Raw genomic sequence first — 12,361 nt, forward strand, 5'->3', positions numbered from 1 at the left:
GGTTTCTGAGCAAAAAAAATTCCAGCACCTGTTTTATGCATTTTTGTGATTTACAACAAAGACAGGCGGAAATACAGACGAATAAAAATGCGGGTAACGAGGTGGCGTAAATGCTTGTCTGGGGGTTTGTGAAAACAAAGGGAGCGGCGTCCTGCGGTGAATTTTTCACGAAACTGTCTCCATTTGCAAAAATTTAATTTGAAAATTTCTTCCAACTCATCAGACGTACCTCCACGGGACAAGATTTTAATCCGATTTGGCTAAATTCAACCAATCTAATTAGTTTTGCGTATTTATTAGATCCTGAGAGTGCAACGAGAGATCAAAGTGAGAAAAAAATCGTTTGTTTTGCTTTCATCAAATTCATTTAGTGAAGAGCACCCGTCCCTTCTTATGGTAATAACCATTGATGCGTTCGAAACTTTGCACACTTTCTCGCGCCTTAAGAAATTACCAGGTGCGAATTGAATAGAATGAAAGAGGCGCATTAACTTCATCTCAAGCTCTGGTTTTCCGCAAAACCGAAGTTTTATGAGTTTGCGAAGCGGTCTAAGGTTTCTCTTGATACTAATTAGTATTGATTCCATATTGCCGATCAATATCCGTACCAAGCATCACCATGGAGGACAAAACCGAGGACAATTTTCAAGTCGTGGTTTATTCATCTCGAAACATCTCGAAAAATTTTAAACTTGTGAGGAGGCATGGATCTACTCGTGGATGTTTACAGTGAAAATATGTGCGCGGAAATGGTCCAAGTTGCGCTAAATTATTGGAAAATGATTCTCAGGATTAGTACACAAACCTATCTCGAATTCTATAGATTCCGACCTTCCATCATTAGAAATGAATTAATGAACAAATTCAAACCAATCGATTCTAACCCTCGAAATTACATAATTTCTATCAGATATAATTTCCTAAGAGGCATCCGTTAGTGAATTTCACTAATTACACCCTAATTGAATATGGAGAGCTTTGCTATGTGTAGAGATTATTTTTAAACCTATAATGTAACAGAAGAGTAACTAATTAATTAAAATAAAAAATATCTACAAGTTAACTAATTTCTAAACCGATTTCACCAACGCCAGTTAAAGTTAACTGTAGGTTAAAATGCTTCGTTAGTTACCTATAATATAACAATGTTTTCGTATATTTTAACTTCAAGTGGCGTTGGTGAAACCGGCCCTATTTGAATTAAACTACTTTAAATTGGGTTTGAATTATTGCTCCACAGCATTCAAAAGTTACAGTTTTTTCTGAAGTAAATACATTTGTTTTTTTAACTAGTTGAAGTAGTATTCCTTGTTTTTCAAATTAATTGTCTGTAAATAAATAGTATATTATTCAACAAAACGAGCGGGAATGATGGATGTTACTCATGAGCCTTCGGTTGCTGACACAATTCATCCGAGTAAGTAATAGCCATTACACGCGAGTAGAATATTATACTTTTTCACGACTATGAAGAGAAATTGGTAAATACATTTCATTATTAGACAAAATGAAACTGACGTTTTACAATTATTACTTTGCTTACTTGATACCGTTGCATTAAAATTTGCGATTGGACTTCATAAACTAGTTGCTATGATATTTGAAGTGAGTTTTGAAATTATTATTCAAGGGGCCGTGAGTAATGAACCTTGTTATCTAATTTAAAAAAACACTTTAATAATTACGGCATTTTCATATGAGCAACGCTGTCAGATGACTTTTCAGGTATGAGGCCGAAGTTTGCAAAACAAGCCGACTTTTGTTCTTGGACATTTGTAGAAGCAGAAGACGGTTTCATTTTCTTTGACAATTCCGCAAAACCAACCAGTAACACTTCTTCTGAATATACTAGTATAGCTTGACTTTCTGTTTTTCACAAAAAACGAGGAAATGTCTGTAGGTTTGTTGATAAACTTTCCGAGACTTCTCAGGCAGTTAACTCAATTCTACACTCCTTGCCTTTTCTTTAATTTCATCCGGTAATTATTCAGCATCACTATCAATCATTTTTGAACTCTATATCAGACTTTATACTAGTTTTTATTCGTTTAACAGGAGAGACGCCAGCCTCACAAAAAATGTCAGAAATTATCGAATATTAATAAACAAACCTAGTTCTGTAGCAACGAACTGTATACCCCACCTCAGCGTAACCGTATTTTCAAATTGTTTTGCGTATTTTAGGAACAAATAGAGAGATATTGCATTCAACCTTTATTTAAGTAATAGGTTAATAAATGATTGCGCTCTGAAATAACGCTACGCTTTAACGGCATAGTGATTTAAAGTTATTGCAATTTATCTAGGCGTTAACGTTATTAAAAGACAATGCAAACTTGACAAGTAGTGTCAAAAATGAACGAAATGGTAGAAGCTGCAATTTTAGATGGTGCAAATGACGATGATATTGAAGAATCAGTTCATCACTTTATTTCTAACTTATTTTGGTCAAATCACACTCAAACTTTTTTAAATTGTCAAACTGTTGACATATGAGCAATGTCAAAAATAACGTTAACGTTTTGCGGTATACGTTCGCAATTTACATAAAGCGCAATCGTTATTACCGTCTACGTGCTAAAAATTGACACTTAGATGTCAAAATAACGTCTTTCTAAATACTGCTAACCGTTATATGACACTGCAATATCTCTCTATTAATAAAAAAAACGTTAAATTTACATGATGTATAATATAATACATTATTGAAAATTGTACACCTATAGTTAACTTGAAAAGGTACGTATTCAATAGATTTGAAAAATTGATACAATTATGATGACATTTATTTCGTCTTGAAATGGTTTAAGGATGAACTGGAGTAACATTGAAAAATGGCGCAATTTGCTTAAAATTGGTACAATAGTCCTTTCATCCATTCTAAAGTACTGTGCCAAATTTAAAAAAATTTGATCGAGGAATTTTAAAGTTATTACCTTTTAAAGTTTCGGGATATTTTACACGTGTTCTTATGAGAAATTGAGCAATGGTCGCATAAAAATTGATAAAAAACATATTTCAAAAAGGCCAATTTTTCTTAAATTTTTCACACATAAAGTATCGATATCGTAGAATTTTTTAATGAATTTACAAAAAAAGTTGGTCGAGGATTTTCCTTGTAATCGCTAATTACATGTGGAAAAACACGGTTTTTGAGGTTATGTATCTGTTTTAATTTCAATAAAAGTGAACAAAATGCATATAATTGACGTCGGTATGCAACATTACACTCATATCGCACGTTTTACTACAGTTACGTTAAGAACTTTAACAGAAATCAATGAAAATTGAAATTCACTGTGCTTCTGTTTACTTTCACGTCTTAGTTAAAAGATTGTAAAATCACATGTAAGTAATTATCTAAATATCAAGAAAATAAACACAAAATTTACTTGCAACTCATTACAATTCGTTTCCAAAAATTAAAAACTATTTTTTCAAATATTGATTTCTCGTAATAAACGTTTCATAGCATTATAAGAATTCCGCAACTTTTTGCTGAAATTGTTACTCCAGTTCATCCTTAACTAGTATGTAGGAAAAAAAGAAATCAGTGCTGCAGACGACAGAACAATCATAATGTGTGCTGTTTACAATTTTTACCGACAATGTCTGTAGAGTAATTTGTTATTATTCATTGTCAATTGTTTTCGAAAATAGCATAAGAAAAATACAATAAGAAATGAATTAACCAAGTACATGCTTAACAATGCGACATTCTAGCATTTATGAAATCGTAAATTACAACACAGTTTTCTCTAGACAGACCTTTAATAACATCTCCATTCGATATTATCATCTATACTTCATTCTTTATCTTGGTGAGTGATCGATGCGATCAAGCAAGCCATGGGTAGCTTTGTAAGTTTTACTTTTTCCACCAAATTTGTGTGTCGTGTAAATCAAATATTAACTGTCATCGCTGTCATTCAGATTCAGAATCTTCGTCAAGCATTCATGTCCAAATCTCGCGATCTTATGTCGCGAAATGTAAATATATAAGCCGTACACATCGATTCTTAAATTTAACCGTTCCCGATATGAAAATTATCGGCGTCCGTCGTCGGTCAATCCAACCAGAGATATCTGATCGAACATTATTCCCGTCCCGTGCCGGGCAATATTGCAAAGAAGTTTGGGTGCGAGAAATTAATCGGATTCTTAAACCATCAACCCGACCAAATTTGACCGGAAAGTGTGTGGCCGGTCTAGAACATTTTGAAATTCCCAAGCAAGTTATTAAAATTTTAGAAACCGATGCGATATGAAGATGACAGGTTTGAGGTTATGTATCGGTGATCTCGGTGCATTTATGAATCATGTTCATGAGCAATTTAACCTGGAAAATAATAAATAGAAAGACTTTGCGGCGTCTCTGTAAGTACATTATTGTAATATTTGAATATTTTTCAACAACTACCAACGCACTTTTCCATTGGAACTTTCAAAAATCCCTAAATTCAACTTGACGGCTGAAAATTTCCCAAAGACCACTCACCAAGATAAAGAATGGAGATACATAGTAAAATCTACGTAAATTCAACAAAAGACGGTCACTAGCTGTTGAAGTCTAGAGCAAAAACGTAAACAAAAAATAAATAACACAGAAAATGAGATCTCATCAGTTCATTCACCGGTTATTTTCGATGACCTTCAATCGTAATGTAAACAATAAGGTCAAGGATATTCGTCACCACCCAGATTCTCTTTCACCCAGGGCTTCTGGATTTTTCAGACGTCTCATTAGTATCTCGTAATTTTATTACTGCATCATCCCATTATAGACACAAATACAAAAACAAGTTTAAAACCACATTCACTTTTAATGAAATTGAAACGCGCTCATCAACTCGAGCGACCTAAAACTCCAAGAAAATTTCACAGAGGATCGTCTACTTTAGCTAATTGGGTTAGCTAAAGTAAACGGATTGACCCAATGAACACGTTGTTAGCCTAACCATCGTGCACCTCTCCACATAAGTGTTGTTAATTTACTACTCTCCCCACTAATTCACTCGCCGAATTGATAATATTCAAATATCCACTCGAACTATTTAATTCACCAAAAAGCTTTTGTAAAGCTCGCCACCCTTCTCACGTATTTACCAATCATTACGCTTCTAATGAAGAACCAACTGAAGCGGATTATGACAAATATTTGAACAGGATCTAAACGATCGTACATTATTTTTCTTCCCACGCAGTTATTTCCAAAGATTAATAGGGGAAATAGGTTGAGGTGGTGTCGGTTCAGGCTTTCATTTATCCTCAATTATCCAATACTAAATTGAAGTGAAATTGCTGAATGTTACGTTTTTCAGGTGGCCTGACCAACAAAGCCAGTTGCACTCCAAAAGATTTATGATTCACAAGGTCGGAAAAATTTTCTCTTCTGCGCCCACTTTTTGATATATGTAATTGTATGCAACGAAGAACGCCCATTGTACTTTATAGCTGCAAAGTAAAATTTTAGCTTGTTCTTTGCATGTGTTAATTTAATTATATAATTACAAAAGAAGCACTGAATAACATTAGAAACAAAATCAAACTTGGTCAGAAATATTCAGTAGAGGTCATTTGAATAGAGAAGAACCTGTCACGTGATATGCGTAGGAGACGTAATTAGGTCGCACTCGGGCGGACTGGTCTATTTCTTTCTGCAGGGGGAGGTGGCGAATCAGGTGCGCAGTTGCGGCGTCATTTAATTTCAGTTAACAGGTTCTGAAATAGATATTGTTATACTTTATAATGTCTGTTAAAGTGACGTATGCAAACTTTTAAAATTTATTTCAACCATTTTTAGTATCAATAAATCTTATCACGTATCACGTCGAACGTCAAACAGCTGGGAAAAAACACTACGCTCGTTGTTCCTTCCACAGTAAAAGTCACGTGACAGGTTCTTCTCTATTCAAATTACCTCTACGTGTTGATGTACCTACATCATGTACCAACAATAAAGGCGTCATGCACGTTTTGTTTCTCAGTTCTCCAAAGACCACCTCGAGTTTCTTGTGTCTTATCTTACTTTCTTGCTTTGTAGAATAACAAAAATAATTTCGCTTAATAAGTATGCCGTCAAGAATTCCACAAATGTATTTATATAAATTTTATTTCAACAATCTACGCGTAATTATTCGCCCTGATTAAAATACTTGCTAGGTTAATTAATATTTATTACTTAAAATATTTCATAAGTATGTGGCCTTTAGTACCTGTGAAAGTTTAAAATTGATTAAAGCTTTAACAAAATAAGCAAAATTTTCTCTGTCGATCTATAAAACAAAGAATACAAATTTAAAGAACAAACAATGTAATAATTGCAATTTAAGTGCACTTAATAACAAAATATTTTTAGCTTCTAAGGGAAAATAATGACATGGTAAAAAATCGGCGTGGGCATGATGATGCCCGTGTGGCGTGACGCTAATTACGAAATATTGACGGTGCTCACGGTTCTTCCAAATTATGATTTGCCCAATTTTGTTGCCCCTCACCATTTTGCCCATGTTACATTTAATTAAAGTCTGTCTCAATTCTAAATTTCCACCAACACTGCATTGTACGTTGGAAATACAACCGGCAACAAAAAATTTTAGAATAAAGGAAAAGAACGAAAACCTTTTTTAAAATGCAGCAAGTAAGTAGGTAGAAAGTCAAATTCTAAAAGCAAAATTAACTTATGAACTAATTTTAATGTTTTTGAATCATGTTTATAAAATAATTATATTGCCAACTTTGAAGTTTTAAGTGAACGGATTTTGATAAATGTCACAACTTGTCAAAACGAAACGTCAAGCTAATTTTAAAGATTTTAAGCGATTTGGAGCCCTTAAGGGGCTCGTCGAACAAAAAAAAAACGTTGTATTCAACTCGTTCGTGTGTCAATTGGGCTTTTTTGGCACTCGTGGGTCTTTAAATCGCTCGTTTCACTCGCGTTTTAAACTGGCCCACTCGTGCCAAAAAAATCCCAATTTATACAAGAACTCGTCAAATAAACTAGTATTATTTGGCCAACATAATTCAACAGGTGGTGGAAATTTAATTGAGACAAACGAATATGACACATTTTTTACGGCGGGTGCTGACTCGTTAATTTTAAACGTGAATTGATCTACAGCCGACTGGCATAACTTGACCAATGTAAAAAGTGAAAGCATAATTTTTTAAACTTATAATTCAAACTAAAATTATTAATTAAATTTTCTTGCGAAATTATCCAACTTTTTTATTTTCTTGTACATCCAACTTCTTTGGTAGTGGTATTTTTTAAATTTTTATGAAATTTTCGACAGGATTTCCTTGTTCCTAACGTCTTCTTATCTGACAATAGTTTTGATTCTCCTTCAAAGAATAATTAGTTAATTACATCCCCTTAAATATTTTCACATATTTTCACTACGCGAAAATTTGGCACTAGTGCAAATTATCGATAATTGCACTAGTGCAGTATTATCGCTGTAATTCGATTGCTATTGGCTAAAATTCAAATATTCGAGCTTTTTGATTGGCTTAAATTTTTCGAAGGAAATAGTCATTCATTATTATTTAGATTACTTACAAAATGCTAAGAATGAAAATTGAAAATTTTTCTTTCTTGTTTTTTTTGCTTACTTCAGTTTTTTCTTAAACACTGGAGTCGTAAATTGTAAATTGAATCGGAGTTGGTTTTAGTAGGAACACGCTAATTTGAAGCATCGGATTATGTTTCCATTCCAGTTTCAACTACATTTTAGAATTCTCTGTATATGAATTAGTTTTTTTCCTTATTACTTACGCATCATACACAGCAATCCCTGAAACACAAATACGAATGCAAATAAAACTGAACATAAAATAATGAATAATTCAAACTCAAAAGATACTTGCACAGTAATTGCAAATATCGCTCATCATAATTTCAACACAGCAACGCAAAACAGCAAAGTCTGAATCAACAAATCGACAGATTGTGAGGCACAAAGTATGGTTTGTATTTATCCTAAAAAGCGTTGTTTTCTTTCCAAACGGATGGTGTATGTTGTTCTAAATCAAATTTGTAAATCTGCAAAGCAAAAAGCTTGTATGTTGTGTGCTTAAGCTGATACGAACACCCACGGTCGTTTTCTATTATTTCGCTTAAAAAATAAATAGCGCATGTTTCAGGAATGTAAAACAAATGGAAGTCAATCCTAAATTTCCTAATTTTCTGTATCGATTGTTTAATAAATTTAAAATAACATCTGTAACTGTAATAGCTACTTAATGAAATGACACAAATCTAAGAATCTCCACTCCGAGACGAGAGAGAGCACTAACTTAGGTTTATTATTCCCAAACCCTGAACAATAACGAGCGTATTCGCTTCAGAAACAAAAATGGACCCCTAGAATCTCTTCACTTTCTCTCATTCACCCCGGATTCGTGCACAGTTTTTTGCATTTTTGCCGTGAAGTCAAAGAGACGAAGAATCGACTCCGGGAACTTTTAAAAGTGATAAAAACTACGCGTTCGCCCGTCTCAACAAGTGCTAAAAAGTACTTAAATGTTATTACCAAATTTACAGCGTTTTCTCGGAACGTTCTTAAGGATCGTAAAGAACACACTAAATCCGAACGGAATTTTGTCTTGAGAGTATCGCAGTTGTTGGAAATATAAAATGTTGCCGAGAATGTTGCAGACTGTCTGAAGTGAGAGACCGTTGCTAAGATCGAAAGGATTTGACGTAAACCTCGGTTTCAACAAACTCAAGTTTTTTTATGCTCGAGACAGTCTTATTTAAAAATTGGGAAATTGTTGTGTATGAGGATCTAGTCGTGATCTGGTATTGGGCCACTAAACAAAATTTTATTATTTCAATCACAAACGTCGTTAATAATAATAACACTAGGACAGCAATTCAACAAGCATTTTCTTTTCGAGCAGAACTTGATCTAAAATAAAGAAAATTGGATCCACTAAATTAATGTGAAAAAGCTAATTATTAAGACAGTTGCAATAGAATAGAACTGACTGAAATTTTTAACTGACAATCAGACATAAAAACGAGTGAATAATAATTTTATCAAAATTGGAGTGGTGAGATCCTCTTTCTCGATATCACACTAAAATTATTGTAATTGCATAATTTAGTTAACCAGCTAAAAGTGGAAATCAACATAAATCGTGAATTTTGTATCTTCGCTATTTCTGTAGAAAATTAAGCTAAGCTCGGTTAAGTGGTTAAACGAGGAATTGTGTTGTATTAATTTAATTAAAGACGTTTAAATGATTTGTGAATAAAATTGTCTGAATTTAAATATCGTTTTTAATTAGAACTCGGCTCGAAGTAATAAACGACTAGATTAATACAGGGTCATTATAAATTATTGTCTCATCGCAGTTGGCGTTGAAAACCCATACAAATTTTAGATGTGCCGCCAGCCACGCAACGTTAGACAAACTAGTACCTATACAGGGTGTTCTCGAAGTTGACGCGTTCCTTGTACCACGAGGTACTACACATTATTCTTAAGAATTTTAGCCTAAATCTTCTTGGTAAAATGTTTGTATTAACGGAGACAATTGATTGTATATTTTTATTGTTTTCTAAAATTTTAAGTCCGGTCCTGTCCATTTCTCCGCTGTACTAGATTAATAATTAACCTGGCCCAGAATGGTGTCTTTCCGGAAATCGCTTTGCAATACTCTCTGGACGCTGCAGATGCATTCTGATAACGTGATAACTAGGGCCCGGATTTTAGGCAAAATGGACTATTTTTATTTTTTAAGGCACATGTATGAAACTTGTCTATAAATGATTTCTGGCTTAATTAGAGTAATTAGAGCCATATTTGATTCTGCCTATTCGGCCTAAAATGCCCTTTAAATACCTATTTTACCTTTTAACTGCCTGAACATGCCTAAAATGACCAAAATCAATTTCATTTTTGCGGTTTTTTCCCAATTTTCGAATTCTGGGAAGTTTACGGTATTGAAAATGTAAAAGTGGTACCTCAATAAAATTTACAATGCTTTATGATTTTAAAATTTAAGGAGATGTAATTACTGAAATGTACAAAGTGCAGTACAATACAGGAATTACTTTTTCGCTTTTACGGTTGGGACCATGATGTCAGCGGTAAATACTCCGACAATACCTAAGTACCACAAACCATTAGACTGGACTGGCATAAATTACAGAGTTTATCTGTTTGCCTCTGTTCGAAGGGGTGCAGGTATACGCGGTCTAATGTTTTCTGATACTTAGGTATTGTTAGAAGCTTTAACGTTTATAAAATGGTCCTTGCCATAAAAACGAAAATTAAAATCCCGAAATGAAACAATAAGAGGAACCTTAAGGGTGTCATTTTCTAAAAATTTAAGAAATATAAAATTAACCATCTCCTCTGAAATTTGGTGGGAGACGTAAATATAAGCATTACAAATTTGTCATTTCTCGTTTACTTTATCTCCGTGCAGTGGTCGTGTTTCTTGTGAACCTGTTTAAAGTGAACATAATGCCGAAACAAAAAATTAGTTTACGCGAAAAAATATTACAGTGGACAAGCAAGAAAGATTTATATGAAATAAAATCAACCCGAGAAATGTTTTGTAAAGCTTGTGGTAAACTGGTAAGTTAAGCATAATTAAAAATATGTCATTTTATATTTTTTACTTATTTGAAAATTTTATTTTTTGTAGTTTATATGCGAAAAAAAATGTCACTTGCAACAGCATGAGCAAACGGCCATCCATAAAGAGAACATTATGACACCGCTTCGGCAAACGTTGCTGACACAGAACTTGGAGGAATCGGCAAATAGTACATTCAATATGGAACTTTGTAACGTCTTTTTAGCTGCCAATATACCATGGCACAAACTACAAAATCCTGCGTTTCAGAATTTTCTGACAAAATATTGTGGTAGAAAAATTCCGGATGAGTCTACTTTACGGAAAAATTATTTACCAAAATGCTACAAAGATGTATGAACATACTATCTTTTAATATTTAATTTAAAATTATTTTCACTTTTAGACTATTGACCGCATTCGGAATGAGCTGGATCCTTTTAACATATGGGTTTCAGTTGACGAAACAACAGATGCACTTGGGCGATATGTGGCGAATTGTCTGGTTGGGAAACTTTCAGAAGATGAACCTGGAAAATCTTATCTTTTGGCGTCTAAACAATTAGAAAGAACAAATCATGAGACAATAGCTAGATTCGTAAATCAATCTTTAGGTAAGGGTTTTTCACTTTTTTAAATTTATTTTGATTTAAAATTTCTATGCGTAGAAATCTTGTGGAGTACCAGAGTTGTTGCTGAAAAGTTTCTTTTGTTTGTAACGGATGGAGCACCATATATGATAAAATCTGGTAGACACCTTAAGGTGTTTTATCCAAAAATTGTGCATGTCACATGCTTAGCGCATGCTTTAAATCTAGTGGCTGAAAAAATTCGCTATCAATATGAAGATGTGGATAATTTAATTTCGAACGTGAAAAAAATTTTCGTTAAGGCACCTTTGAGAGTTGAAATGTACAAAGAAAAACTAAAAGAAATGCCACTGCCTCCACAGCCAATTTTAACACGATGGGGAACATGGCTTCAGGCTGCTATGTTTTACAGCGAACACTTTGATTCCATTAAAGAAGTAAGTATATAAAAGATAAGCAAATTAATTGATTGTTAAACTGTTTTTAACTACTCACAGGTTGTCATGTCCTTTGATGGAAGTTCTGCTGTTGCTATTCAAAAAGCACAGTCTATAATGAAGAAACCCGGAATAAAAAACCAATTAATTTATGTTCGCAGTAATTTTAAAATAATCTGCGAAAGTATTACTCAATTGGAAAAAAATTGGTTACCTTTAACCGATTCAATCAAAATTGTTGAAAACGTATTTACCTCCCTAAAAAAATCTCCAGGCCCTGTAGCAGCAGTAGCATTAAAAAAACTTGAAGATGTTACTGAAAAAAATCCTGGATACAAATTTCTTCTAGAATTGGCAAGAATTTTTAGAGGTGAAGATGTGCCGGAACATGACACCAAAATGGAAGAAATTTATTACAAATTTGCGCCCATTACCTCTTGCGAGGTAGAAAGAAGTTTTTCAAAATCAAAAAGTCCATTTTGGTGGATAACCGACAATGTTTTAAAGTAGAAAATTTAGAGCAATATCTTGTATGCAATGTAAATACGTAACAATGTAAATAACTAACAAACTTGTAGTATTGTATATTAATTAATAAAAAATAATTAGTAAATATCTTGTTGTGTGTACCTACTTAAAACTTTAAAAACACATTTTTTAATTTAATTAACCACAACTTTAAGGACCTAGTATGGCTTATTTTCAGTTTTTAAGGGACTATTTGCAGTAGTTTAAGGGACT

At 33.3% G+C, this 12,361-nt stretch overlaps 2 protein-coding genes across 4 annotated transcripts in view; both read left to right on the plus strand.

Annotated features, from left to right (window-relative positions):
• The window catches only part of LOC138122670 (oxytocin receptor-like), a 206,748-nt gene that overhangs the window by 141,311 nt on the left and 53,076 nt on the right, over positions 1-12,361 (plus strand). The gene's annotated exons all lie outside the window — the stretch shown is intronic.
• Positions 9,686-12,235, plus strand: LOC138124466 (uncharacterized). The gene is made up of 5 exons (XM_069039506.1): positions 9,686-10,592; positions 10,663-10,947; positions 11,000-11,207; positions 11,262-11,620; positions 11,681-12,235. The coding sequence occupies exons 1-5, from the start codon at positions 10,479-10,481 to the stop codon at positions 12,128-12,130; spliced, it is 1,416 nt and encodes a 471-aa protein (XP_068895607.1). The 5' UTR covers positions 9,686-10,478; the 3' UTR covers positions 12,131-12,235.

The sequence above is a fragment of the Tenebrio molitor genome, chromosome 2 (assembly GCF_963966145.1).
Source record: "Tenebrio molitor chromosome 2, icTenMoli1.1, whole genome shotgun sequence".
NCBI classification, from domain to species: Eukaryota; Metazoa; Arthropoda; class Insecta; order Coleoptera; family Tenebrionidae; genus Tenebrio; species Tenebrio molitor.